Source organism: Sciurus carolinensis, chromosome 11 (genome assembly GCF_902686445.1).
Source record: "Sciurus carolinensis chromosome 11, mSciCar1.2, whole genome shotgun sequence".
Classification (NCBI taxonomy): domain Eukaryota; kingdom Metazoa; phylum Chordata; class Mammalia; order Rodentia; family Sciuridae; genus Sciurus; species Sciurus carolinensis.
The window spans coordinates 76,797,306-76,820,014 of NC_062223.1; the positions used below are offsets into that span (position 1 = coordinate 76,797,306).

The following is a 22,709-nucleotide window of genomic DNA, read 5'->3' on the forward strand; positions in this document are numbered from 1 at the left end:
AATCCTTTTTTATTTTTATTTTGAGACAGGGCTTCATTCAGTTGTTTAGGACCTTGCTGAGTTGCTGAGACTGGTCTCAAACTTGGGATACTCCTGCCTCAGCCTCCCCAGTCGCTAGAATTATAGATGTGTATCACCTGCTTGGCTTATTCATTTAATTCTTAGAAACTTTTAATCAACTAAATTCCAGAAAAAAATATCAGTTTTATTAGAATTACATTAAATTTGGAAATTAATTTATAATAAATATTTTTATGATGTTGAATCTTCCTTGAAGAAATATGATATATTATAACTTGTATGAATCTCTTAAAGGAAAAATTTTTCAGGCTCAAGTATTGACCTAAATTGTATTTAACATAATGTTACTTATGATGTACTACTTTTGTTGTGATATACTACTTATTAACTAGATAAACTGCTCACAAGCAGATGATTAGCATCACAGGGTGTGTTAAACAGATATTTGCAACACTAGAGTTCACTGCAATAGCAACAATAAGTGGCCACAAAGTTATTACAGTAGTACAGTTTGTACTATACCCTTTAAAAAGGGTAATTCACTTATATCCCACATTTAGATGTTCCAAATACAGCATTGACTACCAATCTCAAGCTCATAACTACTGATGTATTTTGAAGATTGAATAAAAAATTATGTTGAAGGCCTGGGAATATAGCACAGTTGGTAGAGTGCTTGCATTGCAAGCACAAGGCCCTAGGTTCAATCCCCAGCACCGCAAAAAAAAAAAAAAAAAAAAAAAAATTGTCTTGAATATTCATATCATTTCAAACACACCAGACAAGTTATTTATGATTAGTCACTTTTTAACATACCTCTCTGAACATCCTTTACTATGGATTTTTCCAGGTGTAAGTGGAAATCCATTCTGCCATCAACAGGCCATGTCAAGTCGTTTAAGCAAGGGTTCTGGTCAGTTATTTTTCTTTTTCTGGACCTCACAGTCATGGCATAGTAGAAAGAACACTTGACAACAGACCGACATACTTGAGTTTATTTTTTGTTTTTGTGGTGCTGGGCGTTGAACCCTGGGACCGTGGCATACTAGGCAAGTACTCTACTACAGAGCTATATCCTCAGTCCCATACCTGAATTTAAATTTAAGCTCCATTACCAGAAGTGGGCAAGTTGTTCTATGTTTTATCTCTGAGCCACCGTTAAAATAGAAATACTTGTCTTGCAAAGTTTAAAACTCTGATTGAAATATACTGAGCACCTATTTATTTCCTTTCATAAAGATATGGGTAGGATGATTTCTAATAGCTTGATTCAAAACGTGGTTTTTAGAAGTCTGCTGCTTTAATAATATGTTATTACTAGTAATGAACACTCCAAACCTGCCACAACTCCCAGCCAGCCATCTGGTTGCCTTCTTTCCATTCTCTTCAAAGTACTACTAATGAGGACATTTCAAAAGCAGTGGTGCCTTGATTTAAGTGGCTGGCTGCAATTAAACTTCACTATTTAGACTCTACTACAAGATTCATAGTCTGGAAAATTTGTGACAACAGAGACTAGTACTGCTACTGTGCAGTTCATGACTCATCAATAACTTAGCAGAATTAGTAGCCTAGTAGATGTTGAAGTGTATTAGGCCTACTTGATTCAGTGTTCACTTAAAGATATATGTGCATGTGTCGATATTTATTTATGTGTAGAGGTGGGGGGTACCGGGGATTAAATGCAGGGACTTCTTTACACTAGGGGAAACAGTCTATCACTGAGCTACATCTCCTTTTAATTTTTTTTATTTTAAGACAAGTTCTCAACGAGTTGCCCAGACTACCTTGAACTTATGATCCTCTTGCCTCTGCCTCCCAAGTTGCTGGGATTTGTGTGTACCTCTGTACCCAGCATACCACTTGCATTTCTTATTCCTTGTTTTCTCAGGGTAAAAATTTACTCCCCATTTTTCTTCCCCTTCCTCCTTCCCTTCTTTCCTTAGTCATACGATTTTATCAGATGGTCATTATCTTGTAGTAGACATCATCACATTGTAGGTGAGCAGCACATGCTCTGTGCTTCTTCCTTGGTCCTCTATGGATATAACACTTACCCACCAACTTAAAATTATTGGCCAACTCTCTGCTTCTCGAGATTGAGCTTCTTTAGAGTAGGAATGTTATTTGAATTTCCCTGGTGCTTAGTATTCTGGTTATTTAAGTGCTAACCAAATGACAAACCCATATCTTGAACCTGCTTAGCCTCATTCTTTAACCATTTCCTTTCAGGTGGCGCAACTAGACTTTTACTACCTTTCTTCAGAAATCTTGTTACACTTAATTGAATAATAATAGAAATAAAATTAATAGAATTAGAATTTCTACTTTGTTTCAATCCCATCTTTTAGGTAAAAGTCATTGTGAATGCTTACAATACCTTAATTTGAGATTTAAAATACTTATATGGTTGAAACTCATGTTAATTGGTCTCTTTATTATAAAGTTTCATTCCTGTTACTTAGTTTTATTTTAATAAAATTTGACAATCTATTCCTATTTGATTCCCCATACCCAAAAGCATTTCTTTACTGTAAGAGAGTAAATGTCTATAGCAATTATTTTCAAACTAGGCCTCATTTTAGGATTAAGTTGTTCTACCCTTTCCCAATTTATCTCTTATTCTCCAAGTGCAAACTATTTTCCAAGGTTGGGTACCCGCCCATTGGTGACTCCACCAAGTGCAGGGACCTGAGCAGCAGTGTGTTTTTTTAAGGGTAGTGTTTAAAGCTCTCCATAGTCATGTCCAGTTCACAATTTACCCAGTTCACAATTTAAAAAAAAAAAAAAATGTGTTTTGGTGTTGTGGATTGAAACTAGGTCTGTTATATTTGCTAACCATGTGCCCTACCATTGAGCTACACCCCCAGCCCATCAAAATGTTTTTTGCACATGCCAATTGCCAAGTTTATTTTCCTTGCAATGCCTCCCTTTTTCTTCACTTTTTCAAGTCCTACCCATCCCTTAAAACTCATGAAGCTCTTTCAGACTACTGTAGCCCATTCATTTTCTCTCTCCCTTCTGAGTACCTATAATGCTTCTGTCATTTCTACTAAATTGCTAATTTTTGTGTATTACTACTTGGTATTGCAGTTTTTATTGTTGTTCAGGCAAACTTGTCTGTGATAATTTTATGCAAATTTATTGTTTCTCCAATAAAATTAGAATTCCTTGAGTGCAGGGGGTTTTGTATTTCTTTGTGCCTTCTATATAAGCACAAATAAATGTTTTTTACAAAGTTTCAATTTAATGGACATACAGCAATCATTGGAAATGAGTCCTGAGGCTTTTCCAGGTTAGTCTAGCCTGCTCTGATCTGCCATTTCTGTTTATTGTTTTTTTTTTTTTTAATTTTTTTTAGTTGTAGATGGGCACAATACCTTTATTTTATTTATTTATTTTTATGTGGTGCTGAGGATCAAACCCAGTGCCTCACATATGCTGGGCAAGTGCTCAGCCACAACCCAAGCCCTGTTTATTTTTTTTATTTTTATTTTTTGTGGTACCTATAATTTATACTAGTGTGGAGCTTGATACTATTTTACACTTTGCAGATCATTTAGTCTCTGTTGCAGGTACTCAACTCTACTGTTGTAGTGTGAAATAAACAGTCATAGGCATTATGTCAATTAATATTGTATGGGGTTGTATGGCTGTTGGTCTGTAACTGTGTCCAACAATGCTTTATTTGTAGACACTGAAATTTGAATTTCACACCATTTTCTTTGTTGTTTATTAAATTGGAATTTAAAAACTTCATACTGTGATCACGTAATTTTCACATCACTAAATAGTTCCTTTCCGGTACCCCATCTTTCCCAAATTTTTAAAAACTTAAAAATAATTTTTTAACTCATGAGGACTTACAAAAATAGACAGTGGGCTGGGCTTGCCCATAGGCTTTAGTTTGCCCACTCCACTCCAATACTGTTAGTTCTGTACTGTTTCTATCTTGTAGGAGAAAAAAGATAGATTTTAAAATCAACAAACTGAATTCCCTTCCTGGATTCACTCTGTAACAAATAAACAACTGACATTCTTTTCTTTTTTTAAATTAAGAATTGAACCCAGGGGGCGCTTAACCACTGAGCCACATCCTCAACCCTTTTTATTTTATATTTTGAAGCAGGGTCCCACTGAGTTGCTTAGGGTTTCACTAAGTTGCTGAGGCTGGCTTTGAACTTGAGATCCTCCTGCCTCAGCTTCCCCAGTTGTTGGAATTATAGGTGTGTGCCACCACACTGGGTTTAGCGTGATTTTTTTTGGCAGGAGGGCAGTACCAGGGATTGAACTCTGGGGCACTTGACCACTGTGCCACATCCCCAGCCCTATTTTGTATTTTTTATTTAGAGACAGAGTCTCACTGAGTTGCTCAGTGCCATGCTCTTACTGAGACTGACTCTGAACTCTCAATCCTCCTGCCTCAGCCTCCAGAGCTGTTGGGATTACAGATATGTGCCACCACACCCAGCTTACTGTTTTCTTAACGTGGATAATGCTGGCATCACAGAGTTTTGAGGAGAAAATGAAATGATATATTTGTGGAATCATTTAAATTGTAAGAAATTTACTTTCTCTCATCAATTCTAAGATGCATTTCTTTTAATGTTTAAAATGATAGTGGCCACCCCTGGTCACCCACCTGTAATCCCAAGTGACTTGGGAGGCTGAAGTGGGAGGATCACAGGTTCAAGGCCTCAGCAACTTGGTAAGACCTTGGCTCAAAATAAAAAAAGAAAAGAACTGGGGATATAACTCAGTGGTAAAGCACCCCTGGGTTCAACCCCCAGTATCAAAAATAACTAAATAAATAAGTAAAGATAAAATGATAGTGTCCTAACCGTGCTGTTGATCAGGTAACAGTCCTAAATTGATTTTCATTGCCTTTATGTGAGTGAACACCAAAACCAGTATCTAAACTTTCCAGATAGGTGTTGACAACTTGAGAGAAAATTTTGGAGATAAATATGAAGTGCTCTTTTAACACTAAGAACTGAATTGTTGTGAGGAGGGGTAGATGTTTAGTCAGATGAGTTAAGGCAGTGAGTGTCAAAAGTAAAATAACTTTACATAATTATAAAAGCAGCATATGGTATTTAGTTTTAGAAATGCTCCATCACCAATGTTCTCATGCAGCACAGAGAACTATATTGGTAAGAGTGATTCAGAAGAGAGTAGGACTCTAAATATGAAAAACTTTGTCAGGAATACCTTAATTATTTTATCTTTCTCTTGTGAAAATGGAAAAAGAAGTCTTTTACACTAGTAAGTGAAGAATGATTAATCTGTTTAAGTATAAATGAGCTCTTTTATATAAAAATAAATTATATAAAAATAAATTATTTTTAAATAAAAATATAAAATGAGGGCTGAGGTTGTGGCTCAGAGGTGGAGCACTTGCCTAGCACATATGAGGCACTGGGTTTGATCTTCAGCACCACATAAAAATAAATGAAATAAAGGTATTTTAAAAATACAGGGTTGTGGGGCTGGGGAAATAGCTCAGTCGGTAGAGTGCTTGCCTTGTAAGCACAAGGCCCTGGATTTGATCCCCAGCATCCCCCCCCCAAAAAAAAAAAATACAGGGTTGGGGTTGTGGCTCAGTGGTAGAGTGCTTGCCTAGCACTAGGTTCGATTCTTAGCACCACATATATATAAGTAAATAAAATAAAGGTCCATCAACAACTAATAAAAATATTTTAAAATATGTATATATATAAAACTATATACATACATGTGATGAATTCTAATTGATAAAATATTGTGTCATACTTTATGGTACTTTGTATATGAAATATTTCATCTATTCTACTAGTAACAAGGTTGTGATCTATCTGTTTGGTCTTCCTTATTTTAATTGTAAACTCCATTTATATTTTATTTACTTGTCTCCAAACAGCATGTATGAGCTCAATTAACATTTGTTGAGTGAATAAATGTCACTTAGATAAAATGGAAACATGACATTTTTTTAATAGTTTAGACTTGTCCACCCTGAATTTAGTGGGGAAGTAAATGGGAGGGAGGAGCTATAGATTTGGTGAATACAGAAATTAGATTAAAATTTGTGATTATTGACAGTCTGTAAATATAAACTTGTGCCCTATTTATATTCCCCTATGATTTAGTATTTTTAAACTTCTTTTATTATTTAAAAAAGTATATAAAATTTGGGAAAAAAGAAAAGGAAAGAAAACAAGAAAAAGACAAAAAATAAAATATAGCTCAACTTATTGTGGAAATTAAATTTAGATAATGCTTATAAAGTACCTAGCACATATACATGCATGCTTGTTACATTTCCTCTTTCTCATACCTTTAGTTAAACGAGCTTTTCCTTAGATAGTGAGAATCATGGTTGAGCTGGGTATAGTGGCTCATGCCTGTAGTCCCAGAAACTCAGGAGGCAGGAAGAGGAGGATGGCAAGATCTGGGCCAGCTTCCACAACTTAGCAAGACCCAGTCTCAAAATTTTAAAAAATTAAAAAAGGACTGGTGATGTAGCTCAGTGGTAAAGCACCCCTGGGTTCCCCTGTCCCAAAATAAGAATTATGGTTCAAGATATATTTAAAAATTTAAATTCAATTTTCTTTGTTAATCACCTGAGTTTCATATTTATTTAACTGATACTTTATCATATTATGGATAAATAGCCTGGGCATAGAGCTACCCAGAGAATTTACCAATATATCATAAATACTGTTAGGAAAACTCTGCTTTAGTATTCATAACCTACTACTTTACAAACCTTTGGAATATAAACATCCATTTTCAAGCTGGAGAATCTGTTTATTAACATTTTTCACAGTTTATTGGGAAATTGTAATTTTATATTGTTCAAGAGAATTTGTACTTTTGCCCATTCCCTATACAAGTCAGTATTTAATAAGAATAATACTTAGGGGCTGGGGGTGTAGCTCAGTGGTAGAGAGCTTATCTTGCATGCTCAAGGCTCTGAGTTCTATCCCTAGTGTTGTTTTAAATAAATAAATAAATAAATAAAATAGTCCTTTGAATTTTTATGCCATTTGGTTTAGCAGAATTTTCACACCAAATATCATCTTTGTAAATCCTTCCTTCCCTGATTCTACCTCCTTATGTGCTATTCATTTGGATGTCATCTATGAACTCTTGTAGTTTACTCCTGTTGTAACTGTGGTGTACAATGACTACTTACCTTCCCTTTCCCCAACATGAATTGAGGGCAAGGTCCCAGTTTAAATTTTTTTTTCTTTCTTTCTTTTTTCTTTTTTTTTTTTTTTTTTTTTTGGTGTTGGGGATTGAACCCAGGGCCTCACACTTGCTAGCACTGAACTACATCCCCAGCCCCCCAATTTTTTTTTTTTTTTTTAGGACAAATTTTGATCAATAGAAACTTCTGGCCTGCTTATTTCCCTAGTGCCCAGTAAGTATATCAAGGCCTGCCATTTAGGGCATACTAAAATGGTATTGGATAATAAAAATAGCAGTACAGTGTAAGTAAGTTGTGACTGGAAAAGAAGCTCAAAAATAATTACCCTAAAGATATTTGCTCTTTGCCTTTGAAATATGTCTTTTATTATAGATCATTGTGGCATTCAGATGAGTCTGAGGAGGTGGTTGTATGACTGTTGATCTGATATACACTTCACCAGAGACTTCTATAATGGACTTCATAGGGTTTTAAATTATGAGTTCAAATCTACTTTCCTATTATGGCATGAAAAGTAGCTTATATAGATTCTGATTACTGGGTAAAGCCACACATGTTGATTATAAGGGTGAGGAACAATATTAGTACTTGTAAAACACCAAAAAGCTTTGTCTGCCTTCTTGCTTTCATTAATAGTATCAAAAGTGGCTGTTTTTTTATATTTTAGCCCTGATAATTTTAGAAAAGTTGTCATATTTGTCTTTTTTTTTTTTTTTTAAGGAGTGGAGTCTTGCTGTGTTGACAAGACTGATCTTAAACTCCTAAATCAAGTGATCCTACCTCATCCTCCTGAGTAACTGGAACTACTGGCAAGTTATACCTTGCCTGGCTTGTTTTTTAAACTGGGGCTAATTCTTGCCTTACAGAGTTTTGAGGGGAAAATGAGATGGTATTTGTTTGGAATCATTATTAAGTTATAAAGACATGAAGTAGAAATTTATTTACTATATCTTATCAGTTCTAAGATATATTTCAAGAACAGGCCCAAGAACAATGGTGTTGGAGCATTTCCTAAAACTTTATCAGCCTATTCGCTGGCTTTATAATTATGTAAAACTAACTTTTGACACTCACTGCTTAACTCATCTGACTGAACACCTACCCCTCCCTATAAACATTTAGTTCTTGGTGGTAAAAGAGCACTTCACATTTATCTCCAAGATTCTCTCTCAAGTTGTCAACATCTATCTGGAAAGTTTTGTTACTGGTTTTGGTGTTCACTCACATACAGGCAATGAGAATCAATTTAGGGCTGTTAGCTGACCAACAGCACTGTTAGGACACTATCATTTTAAATATGGAAAGCAATGTGTCTTAGAATTGATGAGATAGAGAAAAAAGTTTCTGTTTAGATCATCTTACAATTTAAATAATGCTTCTACAAACGCACCATTTCATTTTCTCCTCAAATCTCTCTAAGGCTTTTATTATCCACTTGTTAAGAATATAATGTCAAGCTTATATCAGTTACTTGTTAAGGAGTGAAGTCATGATGGGAATCATAGCTTGTTGAAAAGGATATACCTTTTTTTCTCTTTACTTTTAGCTTTTTAGGAAAAGAAGTCAATAACTGTTGTTTTCATGTTGGGTGACTAGTGGAAATAAATTGAGGCATTTTTCTTCTTAGACAAAGAATTCTGGTATAAGATTATAGCTCTTCTTCCTGTGCGCAGCAGTTTGTCTTTATGTATTTTAAGCAAAGTATATTTTTGTGTGGTCTGACTCAGCAGGTTGGAATTTCCCATGGATTAAGTATCTTATGTGAGAATTATTTTAAGTGAGGTAAGATTTATTTATTTGCTCAAAACCACATCCTATAAGTACCCTGGCTCTAAATATCCTGCCCTGTCTAATGCAGGACATTCTGTGAAATGCTACTATTTCCATTTTGGGGTTTTGTGGTGCCCACTTATGAGATGATTTAACGTACTTACTAATGGCCAATGCAGATAAGTAATAGGAATAGGATGTAAGTTTTCAAGTGTAGGTAAATCAGTATTTAATTAAGTTTGAACTCTTTAAAAAGGCCTCATGTGTTCTCTCGTGAAACACTATCAGATAAACTTGAGAAATGTCTTGAATTCTTCTCTCTTCATGCTCCTGCTCCTCCCATCATTATCATAACAGTTGTAAAAATGGACTTTTTTCTTAGCTTCTCTGGTACTCAAGTTTGCTACAAGGGTCCTCTACCAATTATTCTCCGTATAGTACCCACCTCTTCCTAGTCATTTCTGGATGTTCATTGCCAGCTTTGATGATTTCAAGAATGAAGAACCAAATTTTATTTTGAGGCTAGTATTGAGAACTGATGGAAGTGACCCCGAAAGTCAGATTGTAACTCAGCTAATTTTTGTTGTTTTGGGTAAGTTATTTAATATATCTTGACCTAAGTTTTCTCATTTTCAAAACAGGAACAATAACTACCCTAGAGGGTTTTTGTAGAAATTTCTCTACATTTTCTTCCTATACCTCTCTATATTATAGTAATTCGGAAAAGGGATAAAACCAAAAGACAAAGAAGAGGAAGAAAGATTAGATCTCAACAAAATTTAGGAAGACAGAAAGCAAGCTGAAGAATATTAACTCACATAGCAGAGAAGTAAAAGCTGAAAACTACTTGGAGGAGAATGAAAATACAAGCTTATCCATATCACAAGGTTTAGGAATAATAGGGACTAGGTACCTCTAAAAGGAGGCTAAAAGGTTTTTTTTTCCCCCCCATATTTTTTATTAGTACATTATAGGTGTACATAATGGTAGGATTCTTGGTTACATATCGTCATATGCACACAATATAATGATGTAATTTGGTCAATATCAAACCCCATTATTTCCTCTTTCCCTTTCCTCCTCCCTCCCCCTAGTTCCTTTCCTCTACTCTACTGATCTCCATTTGATTTTCATGTGATTTCCCCCACCCCACTCACTCTCACCTTCCTTTTCCATTTTCTTGAGAGAAAACATAAGACCCTTGACATTGATTGAGTTTGGCTTATTTCACTTAACATAATAATGTTCTTAAGTTCCATCCATTTTCCTTTATTTATTTTCCTTTATCACTAAATAAAATGTGTGTGTGTGTGTGTGTATATATCACATTTTCCTTATCCATTTTTCTTTTCTTTTTTTTTTTTTTTGTGGTGCTGGGCTTTGAACCCAGGGCCTTAGGCTTGTGAGGCAAGCACTCTACCAACTGAGCAACTGAGCTACATCCCCAGCCCACTTCCTTATCCATTTTTCTATTGACAGATACCTAGAAAGATTAGATCTCAACAAAATTTAGGAAGACAGAAAGCAAGCTGAAGAATATTAACTCACATAGCAGAGAAGTAAAAGCTGAAAACTACTTGGAGGAGAACTACTTGCTTCCATAGTTTGGCTGTTGTGAATTGTGCTACTATAAACATGGGTATGCTTGTTTCACTATAGTATGATGGTTTTAAGTCTTTAGGATAAATACTGAGGAGAGGTATGGCTGGGTTAGTTTGTGTTTGCATTCCTAGTTTTTGAGAAACCTCCAAACTGATTTCCATAGTGGCTGCACTAATTTACAATCCCACCAACAGTGTAAAAGTGTTCCTTTTTCTCCACATCCTCTCCATCTTTTATTATTGTTTGTGTTCTTGATGGCTGCCATTCTAACTGGAGTGGGTTGAAAGCTCAGTGTAGTTTTGATTTGCATTTACCTAATTACTAACTACGTTGTACATTTAGACCAGAAACTATAGAAGAACAGAAACTATAAACTGTAGAAGAAAACATAGAATCAATACTCCCAACGTATAGGCGTAGGCAATGACTTTCTCAGTAGAACCCCTAAAGCTCAGGAAATAATGCCAAGAGTTTATAAATGGAATGGCATCAAATTTAAAAACTTTTGCACAGCAAAGAAAACATTCCAGAATGTGACGAGAACCTAAAGAATGATAAAATCTATGAAGCTACTCTTCTGAAAGAGGATTAATACACAGAATATATGAAGAACTCAAAAAACACCACGAAGAAAATCTAATAACCCATTTAATAAGTGGTCAAATGAATTAAAATGACACTTATCAAAAGAAAAAATACAAATGACCAACAAATACAAGAGGTTTTTTTTTTTTCCTCTAAGAGTTTTATAGTTTTAACTCTTACATGTAAGTCTGTTTCCATTTTCAGTTAATGTTTTATGTATGATGTGAGGAACGAGTCTGGGTTCATTCTTTTGCATCTGGGTAACCAGTTTGTTATAGCACCCACTTATTGGAAAGATTCCTTTTGGCCTATTGAAGTATTTTGGCACCCTGTTCAAAAATCCTTCAACCATAAATGTATGGGTTTATATTTGAACACTCAGATTTTATACCATTGAGATTACATACACACACACTGGCACTACACTGTCTTTTAATTATTGTAGCTTTGTAGTAAGTTGAAATCGGGAATTAAGGCCTCCAACTTTGGTTTTTTAAAACATTATTTGATTTAGGTCCCTTGAATTTCCATATGAATTTTAGGATCAGCTTGTCTGTTTCTGCAAAGAAGTTAGCTATAATTTTGATAGGTATTGCTTTGAATCTTTACATCAGTTTGGGGAGTATTACTACCTTAACACTATTAAGTTTTCATATCTATGAACAAGGGATGCCTTTCCATTTTTTTTTTTTTAATGTTATCTTTATTTGCTTTGGCAGTGTTGTATACTTTTCAGTGTAGAGGTCTTGCCTTTCTTTTTTTTTTTTTTCCCCCAATACTGGGGATTGAACCCAGGACCTTGTGCTTGCAAGGCAAGCACTCTACCAACTGAGCTATATCCCCAGTCTTTGCCTTTCTTTAGTTATATTTATTCCTAAGTATTTTTTCTTAACAATGCTACTATGAATGGAATTGTTCTCTTCATTTTTGATTGTTCACTACTATTAAAGTATAGAAATACAATTGATTTTTGTATATTGACTTTATATTCTGAATCCTTACTGAGCTTGTTCTTACAGTTCTTTAGTGAATTCCTTGGGATTTTGCGCTAGATATTACAGCATATATACTGAATAGAAAATAATACAAAAACTTTACGGAACCTGTGCCAAGTGGAATAATAGCACCTTGAAGATATGCTAAGGTCCTAATCCCTGAAACTTTTGAGTTTTTTTTTTTTTTTTTTTTTTAAACAAAGTGGAGGGGAATTAAAGTCGTTTATCAGTTGTCCTTAAAATAAATCAATATCCTGAGTTATCTAGGTGGGTCTAAAGTAATTATAAGTGTCTTTTAAAGAAGAAGGAGGTAGAAGAGCAGGTCAGAGTCTGAGAAATTTGAAGATGCTGCAGCTTGTTTTTAGAAGTGGAAGAAGAAGCTACAAGCCAAGTAATAAAATCAGCCTCTAGACACAGGAAATTGCATTTAGATCTTTCATTTTGGGCATTACAGAATCTCATTGCTCCTAGGTTGGTTATTGCTTATAGGCATTTGCAAATAGACATAGCTAGCAATTAGGACAAAAAGATCATAAATATATACTCACGTTCAATTCAGATTTAAGATTATAGGGTTGTTCAGGGCTGCAGTTTATAGCTCAGTCAGTGGGTACAAGCACCTAGCACGTGTGGGGCACTGGGTTCAATCCTCCGCACCACATAAAAATAAATAAGTAAAATGAAGGTATTGTGTCCATCTACAACTAAAAATTTGTTCTAAAAAAGGTTATAGGGTTATTTATTACTTTAATTTTTGACAGTTATCTCTTTTCCCTTACAATGATTTTTTAATTTTTTTTTTAGATATTGATGAACCTTTCTTTTTTTATTCACTTATTTATATGTGGTACTGAGAATCAAACCCAGTGCCTCACACATGCTAGACAGGTGCTCTACCACTGAGCCACAATCCCAGCCCACAATGATAATCTTGGTTCCTACTGACATTAATCCAGCTACTTACTTGTTTTATCCAAATATGGATATCATGTATCAAATAACAAATTATATTACCAGTAAAAACAACCAACAGTATTACTGAATACTGTTTAAAATTGAGTTTTAAAGTCACCTGGAATAATTTCTACTATACTGTAACTTGTTCCCTTTTTTGATAGTGGTTGTGATTGATTTTTTTCAAATTGTTTAACATATTTATGAAAGAAAAGTTATTTAAGTAACTCAAATTGAAATTTTGTAACAATGTATATTCAGAAAAGCTTCAGCCCTTTTCAGTGCCCTACAAGTAACTATTTTTGTTAGTTTTTGTTTTATTCTTGCACTTTTTTTTTTTTTTTTTGCAGTGATGGGGATTGAGCACTTTTTTAAAGTACAAATATTTATATTTCCTCCTTTCTTTTATAAAAGATACTACACATGGTGTTCAGGACCTGATCACTCCTTATCATTATACTGAAATCTTTCTCACTTTTTTTTCCCCCCTTGAACTGCATAGTATTCTGTTGTGTGGATATAACAGTATTTTCAACCAGTCTCTATTGATAGACATTGTTTCCTGCTCCTGCTATTCTTTTCTACTTCAACTGGTACTGAAATGAACAGTCTTACCCTTATGTCCTTTAGTATTTTGGCAGCTAGGGGTTGCTTTGCCTTTAAGCTTCTGTAGTTTTACTGTAATATGTTATTTCTCTTAAAATTATATGATTCATTGGACTTCTTGAATCTGTAGTTTAATATTATATCAGTTCTGAAAATTTCGGCTTATTACCTCTCCAGATATTACTTTTATTCCATCCTCTTAATTCCTTTTGGAACTCCACTTTGACATACCTAAGTCTTATTTACTCTCCCCTTCATATTTTTTTAGCTTCTTGAATAGTTTCCATCTTTTGTTTCTGTGTGGTATTCCAGATGTATCTAGCTGTGTCTGAACAAATTACTGTTAACTCTCTCATTCTGCAGATTCCTTATCCACAGTATCATGTAATTTTAGAGGGAAAATACTTGGGGGGAAAATTGTGTCTGTTCTGAACATGTACAGTCTTGTCATTAGTCCCTTTACAATACAATATAACAACTATTTATGTAGAATTTACATTGTATTCCAAATTTTAAATAATATAGAGAAGATTTAAAGTACATGAGATACAAACACTATGCCGTTTTATGTAAAGGTCTTGAGCATCTGAGGATTTTGTTAACTGTGTAGGGTCCTGAAACCAGTCTCCCATGGACACTGAGGGTCAGCACAAACCTATGGTTTACCCTTAACTTTATCTAATCTGTTAAACTTGACCACTTATTTTAAATTTTAATTATTTTAATCTTAAAGCTGTATTTGACCCAGGCACAGTTGTACACACCTGTAATCCCAGTGGCTCCCAGTGACTCGGACGGCTGAGGCAGGAAGATCGCAAGTTCAAAGCCAGCCTCAGCAAAAGTGAAGTGCTAAGCAACTCAGTTGAGACCTTGTCTCTAAATAAAAAATACAGAAAAGGACTGGGGATGTAGCTCAGTGGTTGAATGCCCCTGAGTTCAATCCCCATTATCCCCACCCCCAAAAAAAGGTGCATTTGTTTCAAATTTGTTTATTTTAATGTATTAAGCAGTTCTTTTGTGTGGATAATTTTATTATGGGAAATCTTTATAGGTTTGTTTCATTATGTGTTTTATGCTTTTTGACTGAGGTAGTTGTTTGCCTTGGAGTTTTATCTTTCTGTGGTAGTTCTGGGCCCTAGAATGAAGGTTACTTGTCATCACTTCTCAAAACTTATAGTTGAGGAAATTGAGGCAGATTAACATGCTCAAGTTCACAAAACTTATAATAACTTGACATGAAATTTAAACAAACATAATCTAACTTCATAACCCTTGCTATTGTCTGTAAAACTGTGGGTTAACTCTCTCTTCACACAGTATTATATATGACTGCATACAGTTTTAATCAAGCTTTTAATTTTGGTGAGGTCCAAATCCTAAGCTTTCTATCACTTTATATCAAATTTTTATATCTAAAAACTTGTTGCCTAATCCTTGTTAGCATATGGTTGGACCAATAGTGTTGACCCAAATGCTATGTAAACCCCTAGGCTAGCACAGACAGAAAACCTGTTATCAGGTCTCTTCTCCCACTGACAAAATTCTGTCCTGTTTCTATTCTTCAATAAATCCAACTCTTAAACTAAAAAAAAAAAAAAAAAAAAATTGTTGCCTAACCCAACATCATGAAATTTTATTCTTCTACTCCTTTGTATCCTTCTCAGGGTTTTACAGTTTTAGCTCTTAGGTTTGTGTTTATGATCCACTTTGATTAATATATGTATATGGTATGAGGAAAGGTTGTTAGGAGGATTATCCACGTACTTTTTGTACGTGGATATTCAGTTGTCATAATATCATGGTTTGGAAAGACTATTCTTATCCTCATTGAATTGTCTTGGCCCCTTTTTGAAAATCAGTTGATGATAGTAAATGTTATTTCTGAACTCTGGAATCAATTCATTTGTTTTATATGTTTATCCTTATACCTGTATCACACTCTTGATTAGTATAGTTTTAAAGCATCACATGTTCTTTTACTGGAAACCTTAGTAGGTTTAAGGAAAGGCAATTATATTTATTAGCCTCAAAGCCACTTAATAACAGTAATTAATAAATAGTAAGTGGTTTATGTTCATTTCACACTGTCAGCAAATATTCATCATTAATATGTCATGTTTGGGGAATACATTGGTGGAAAAATGTAGAATGTTTTTGCTCTCATGTATCTCTCATTAATGCCAAGTTAGATGAATCCTGAGCCTTCCCCTATTTCCATTCCTATTCTTCCTCCCAGTGATAGAGAAAATTCAGAACTCTGTCAGCAGCAAAACATTACTTCTGCCAGATATCTGAATATTATCTGAAAATTTCAGCTTATTACCTCTCCAGATATTACTTTTATTCCATCCTCAATTCCTTTTGGAACTCCACTTTGACATACCTAAGTCTTATTTACTCTCCCCTTCACATTTTCTATTTGTTATTCAAATAGAAAAATAGAATAACAAATAGAAAAATAAAATAATGTAAGAAAGTTAAAAAAGAAAAAAGTAGGGGCTGGGGAGATAGCTCAGTCGGTAGAGTGCTTGCCTTGCAAACACAAGGCCCTGGGTTCGATCCCCAGCACCGCAAAAAAAAAAAAAAAAGGTAGAACAAGCTCACTTGAGAGCAACTAAGCATTGAGAGAACTACTTTAATCCTCCTAACAACCAAGTCTATACCATAAGCTTTGGGAACTTGTAGGGAATTGTATAGAGATGGCAGGAACTTTAAGGAATTTGAACTCCTCTCTCATTCCAAATCATGCACTCCACCTTTGTATTCCTAGCACTTGTTTCTCAATTTCTGGAATTCTAAAAATTCTCAAAGGGTAGGCCATACCCTCAACCATTTCATTTCTTGGGGAAGACCCAAATGTTAGTATTTTTTAATGTTCCCCAGGTGATTTCTTTGTTTACAGAGATTCAAAACTACTAACCTGGCTCAATGCTTGGAGCAGAGTCAACATTCAGTACAGTAAACATATCATTGTTTAAAAAAAAAAAAAAAATCCTTACTACCCAGCTGCTCCATTGTATTTATTTTCAATGTTACAATCTACCAAGAACACTTTTGTATTAAGTTTTTAAAGGAGCTTTGTCTTATGCTTTTAAAATATTTTATATTCAGCCCATGGCATGTACAGAAAGATATCTGGCATAAGTAATATTTTGCTGCTGACAGAGTTCTGAATTTTCTCCATCACTGGGAGGAAGAATAGGAATGGAAATAGGGGAAGGCTCAGGATTCTTCCCATTTCCCATCCAAGGATGAAGACATAGTTTGAAAACATATTTAATAGTTATTTTTGTTTTAAAATTTGTACTTTTTAATAATCATTGTCAAAAGGCAAAATTGGAAAGGAATTTCCCTCTCATTTCTCAAACATACTTCCCTTCTCAGGATATGATCAATGTTATGTCAGTGTTTTTCCAGAGAAATTCTAAACATACCTAAACAGTTATATATATGTCCCAATTTTATACAACTGGTAGCACGTACATCATGTTTGTCTTATTACTTAACAATGTATCTTGGAGTTAGATACATGTGCAAAGATTTTTATCAGTATATAATTCCATGTTTTTACAACTAAATATTATTTCTCTATATACCACAGTTCTGTATACCCTGCTGTTGGATATTTAGGTTGTTTCCAACTTTTCTCTATTAGAAACAATGCTACATTGCCTAGATAAATCAGTGCACTTCTATGTGAATAGATGGTCAGATAAATTCCTAGAAGTTCAAGATAGATTGCCAATTTGTCTTCTGTGAAGGTTGTATATTTACTGATTGGGAAATAACAACAACAACAAAAAATCCCATAAAAGAGTGTGAGGGGTTAAAGATGCAAAGTAGTAATAGTGACCAATAATGATAGGAAAAATATAGGATAAGAACAAGCCTACAGCTAAGATCAGGGAGAGAAAATGAGAAGATTTTGTAGTGTGTATATACATGGAATTTATTTGTGATTAAAATATATTACTGAATTAATTTTATAAAATCCTAAAATTTTTACTCTTAAATCTATATTTGAGCTGTAAACAAATTTTTAATGTCATGCTTTATGATGGATGCCTTATTTCCTCAAAATACTCTTGCCATTTTCATTTCAGATTTACATTTAGCATTTATTGACCAAGATCTTCTCATGTATAACTATTTTTTTACTTGAAATGTCTCTCTCTTGCTCTCTCTCTCTCTCTCTCTCTGTTGTTGTTTTTTTTCCTTAGCCCTGGAAGAAAGCGGGACTTTTCCCCTGTTCCTTGGAGTCAGTACTTTGAGTCCATGGAAGATGTGGAAGTAGAGAATGAAACTGGCAAGGATATATCCTCTACAAAGTGATTTATTCATTAGTAAACTTATGATGTTGTCCAAATTAGAAGATTTTTGTGTAGTTTCTAAAAGGTTCTTTGTTCCTGCTATTTCATTTTATTTTCCATTTGTTCCTTATACAGCATGTAATATTACTGTAAGTCCATGCCAGCATCTCTGTTGGCTATAAATACATGGGAAGGGATTAGGAATCAAATTCCTGAAACTGTTATATCTCTGGGGGACCCAAGAGAAAGTTTCATGGGTCAACTGAGTTTACTTTCTAGAAATTGGGGCTATGTCCTCATTAGGACAAAGGGAATAATTTTTTTTTCATTGAAAATAATGGTCTTATTAGCTTTAGATTTCAAAAACAGATGGTTGCTATCTCAAGAACATTATTTAGGTTTCTTTTAAATTTGAAAGTCTGCAGTTTTGCATGTAGCCTGATGCTGCCTGGATTTTTTTTAGTCAATATTAATTATGACTATATAATAAAAAATTTTAGTGAGTAAAAACTGAAACATTTTATCTTTAACTATTCATACACTTTTCGAGTTTACAAGAGTGGTTCAGAGGGTCCAGTCCTGCTCCTTCTGCATGGAGGAGGCCATTCTGCCCTTTCCTGGGCTGTGTTCACGGTAAGTAAGTTATTGATAGTAGAAGTTGATGTCGGTGCAGTCATTGTTTACATCTGGATAAACTTGACTAACCTAATTCTTATTTCTTTTTTTTTAAATTTATTTTAAATACATTTTTAGTTGTATTTAGTGGATACAATACCTTTATTTTATTTTTTTATGTGGTGCTGAGGACTGAACGCAGGGCCTCACCCGTGCAAGGCGAGCACTCTACCGCTGAGCTACAACCCCAGCCCCACTAATGCTTATTTCTTTGCTCATTTGTATTGCTTGATATGAGATGGAGAGGATTCCAACAATTTATCTTAGTAGGTTCAAGATCACCTGTTTAAACCAGAGGTTTGAGATGGACCTTAGTACCTTCATTTATTAAACATACATATATATATATATAAATATATATATATGTATGAATGCATTTGGATGAGGGCAGTGGAATTCGTGCCTTGTCAAAAGTGGGGGTCTGTATCTCAGTAATTTAAGTAATAGATAAATAGATATTTTATTTAAGTGCTTTAGATGATGTGTTTCAGTTTGTTTCTTTCCTAGAGTCTGCATGGTACTTTGCACATGGAGATAGCTCATAAATAGTTGGAAAATGTTTTTTCTTTTTTTAAAGTAATGCTTTTTTTTATGATACTTGTGAGCTCCTAGGAACTGAAAAAATGTTCAACTAATAGAATTCTGGTCAGGAGTAGAGGATGTGTCTGTGTGAGTGCTGCCAGTTGTAATTCTTCCTAATGTCCTTGACTCTGGAGTGAGGAAGCCCATGTGCAAGGAGAGATACTTTAAGGAAGATACTACTGACACCTGTGTCTAAATGAAGTTGTCATCTCTTCTTGTGTGCATCCACTATACATACTTCCTCTATTTACTGCTAGGGAAGCTGAAGGATAGAAATTGGGAGCAAATAGGAATATAGCACTAGATAACTGGAGCCAGATGGCCATGGAATTGAGGAAAGCCCTGAACATTTCATTTTGTTCCTGACAGGAATGATTATTGGAATTAAGTACAAAAGCACCTTCATAACTCTTTTATTAAATCATAAATTCTTAAGAACAGGGATAATGTTTTATTCCTTTTTGTTTTCCAAATGTCTGTAATAGTTTTTGACACATAAATACTTATTTATCAGTTAATAAATGATTTGACTCTTGTCTTGTTTGCTATTTCCTTCTCTTACTGTAGGAAAAGTTATGTGATTTTGCCAGGCTCTCACATGTTTCTAGACCTAAATATAAATATAAGCCACATGCATAATTTTAATTTTTTTCTGATAGACTCATTAAATAAGTCCAAATAAACAGGTGCAATTAATTTTAATAATTTTACTTATTTATTATTTATCATTTATTATTATATTTATTTATCATTTATTGTTTATCATTCTAACAAAATTCCAATAAAATTATTATTGACATATATATTTGTTTTTTGTTGCCAGTAGCACAGTACTACAGATTGGTTGAGTTATTTGAAAAGTGTATTTTTTTTTTTTTTTTTTTTTTTTTTTTTTTTTTTTGCGATGCTGGGGTTCGAACCCAGGGCCTTGTGCATGCAAGGCAAGCACTGTACCAACTGAGCTATCTCCCCAGCCTAAGATGATCTTTTTTTTTTTTTTTTTGGGTGCTGGGGATCGAACCCAGGGCCTTGTGCTTACAAGGCAAGCACTCTACCAACTGAGCTATCTCCCCAGCCCCTTGAAAAGTGTATTTTGACTGAGTTCTAGAGATGCAAAATATAAGGATCACATCTGTTGATGGCCTTCTCAGAATCCTGAAGTGGCATGGAGCATCACATGCTATGAGACAGGAAGTACACATGTATATATGTTTGTGTATAGTCTCTCTTCCTCTTATAAAGCCACCAGGATTCAATCATGGGAACTCCACAATAATGATTTTTATCTAATCCTAATCATTTTCCAGAGGATCCACCTCTAAACACCATAGTCAGTTTAAGTTTTTGCCCTCTTAATATCTCACAATGGGGACTGAATTTCAAAACCCAAAACCTTGGGGGGACACTCAAACCATATTCAAACAATAACAATATATTTTACATACTTTTTTCATACTGTCTTTGAAATCCAGTGTATATTTTAAGTAGCACACCTCAGATTTTTGGAGGCAAAGACTGTGGCTTATTTATGCCTGCTACATATTGTACGGTAAAAGAATGTTTTGTGCATGAATAAGTAACAGCAGCATGTGCCTGTTTCTAATTTAACAGCTATAGTAGTAAATGTACTCTGAATCAAGGTCAGAGCTACCAGAAATGGCTTATATGCTATAACTTGACTGACTTTGTTCTAAGCTAATACACTGTCACTGGGCAATTACCACATTAGAGGCATAGAAGGAAAGAGATGCCATCTTAATTGGTATGTCATATTCACACCACTGCATTATAACTTGCTAAGGGTAATGACTCCAGGCTCAGCCTCTTAAGAAATTTGGCAAAAAGTAATGTGTGAATGGGTTTAATGAGAATTACATATGTAGGCCACAAGTAGCTTCACTGTGTTCTTTGAACTTTAGAGCAACTCCCTAGGACTCTGAAGCAAAATAGAGCTAATGTTGCCTATTGAGCCTCCAAGGTCCTTGGAGAGAAGAGGTCTAGATAAGGCTAGAACAGATTTTCTTGAAAACCGCTATTACTTTTGACACTAAGGGAAAAACATTGAAGTAGGAATGATTTCTATTCCCTGATTTTTACCAGTACTAGTAGTACTACTGCCTTGGAGGAACTCATGTCGTACTTACACATTTGAGCAAGCCTCTTAAGTCATTATTTTCTAAATATAGTCTTTGTACATTTCAAGGTTTCTTTAAAGATTATGTAAAATGATGAATATGAACTTTTTGTAAATAATAAAAATTTTATGCAAATATTCTAATCTATTTATTGACATGTATTGATAGTAAATATTTTAATTCCATAAATAGGAAAAATGAAATAATACAGGAAGTATCTGGCACATAAAAGGCAACTGATGCATAACTGCTGACATTTATATGTATTAACGTATGTAACAGAGGTGGTTTGGTTGTAGTTCGAATGTAATGTATGAGGGTGGGAACAAGGAAAGAGGTGACTAGAGAGATCCCAGGCAAAATTGTGGAAAGGTTATATACCTAGTGAGGGAATTGCCCCTTTAGTTACCTTTTAGTTCAGGGTAATAGTAGAGAAAGCTATTTTTAGGCATATCGAAATTAGGGAGGGAGTATAGACCAAGCATGTTTTGCTTAAAAAAATTCATAACAAAGTTCTGAGAAGTTGAACCTTTTTTTTTTTTTTTTTTGGTACTAGATATTAAACTCACAGGCACTTTGCTACTTTTTTATTACTTTATGTTTCCCTTAACTACATCCCCAGCCCCTTTTAAAAAAAAATTGAGACAGAATTTTCTAAGTTGCTGAGGGTCTCACCAAGTTGTTGAGGATGGACTTGAACTTGTGATCCTCCTGCCTTAGTCTTCAAGTTGATGAGAATTTTGATGTATACCTATATGATTGTAATTGTGTACCACTGTTTTGGGTAATGGGAAGCTGTTGAACAACTTTATAAGAGGGAAACACTCCAAAACATAGGCATAGGCAGTGACTTCCTCAGTAGGACTCCTAAAGCTCAGAAAATAATACAAAGAATCAATAAATAGGATGGCATCAAACTAAAAAGCTGTACAGTAAAGGAAGCAGCATGAAGAGAGAAGCTACAGAAGGGCAGAAAATCTTTGCCAGCTATTCTTCGGATAGATGATTAATATCCAGAATATATAAAGAACTCAAAAAAATTCAACACTAAAAAAACCACAATAACCTATTCAATAAATGGACAAGTGAAATAAATAGACATGTCTTAAAAGAAGTGCAAATGGCTGATAATTATATGAAAAAATGTTCAACATCTTTAGCCATTAGGGAAATGCAAATCAAAATGTACTGTGATTCCTTTCACTCCAATCAGAATGGCAATCATCAAGAATACATTAACAGGGCTGGGGTTGTGGCTCAGTGGTAGAGCACTTGCCTAACA

General features: G+C 34.4%; 1 protein-coding gene across 1 annotated transcript in view; it reads left to right on the forward strand.

Annotated features, from left to right (window-relative positions):
* Ppme1 (protein phosphatase methylesterase 1) overlaps positions 1–22,709 on the forward strand; it is a 55,275-nt gene that overhangs the window by 5,976 nt on the left and 26,590 nt on the right. Inside the window, exons 2-3 of the mRNA XM_047519165.1 lie at positions 17,946–18,039; positions 18,576–18,668. Of these exons, the coding sequence (XP_047375121.1) occupies positions 17,946–18,039; positions 18,576–18,668 (187 nt within the window). The remainder of the gene's footprint in view (positions 1–17,945; positions 18,040–18,575; positions 18,669–22,709) is intronic.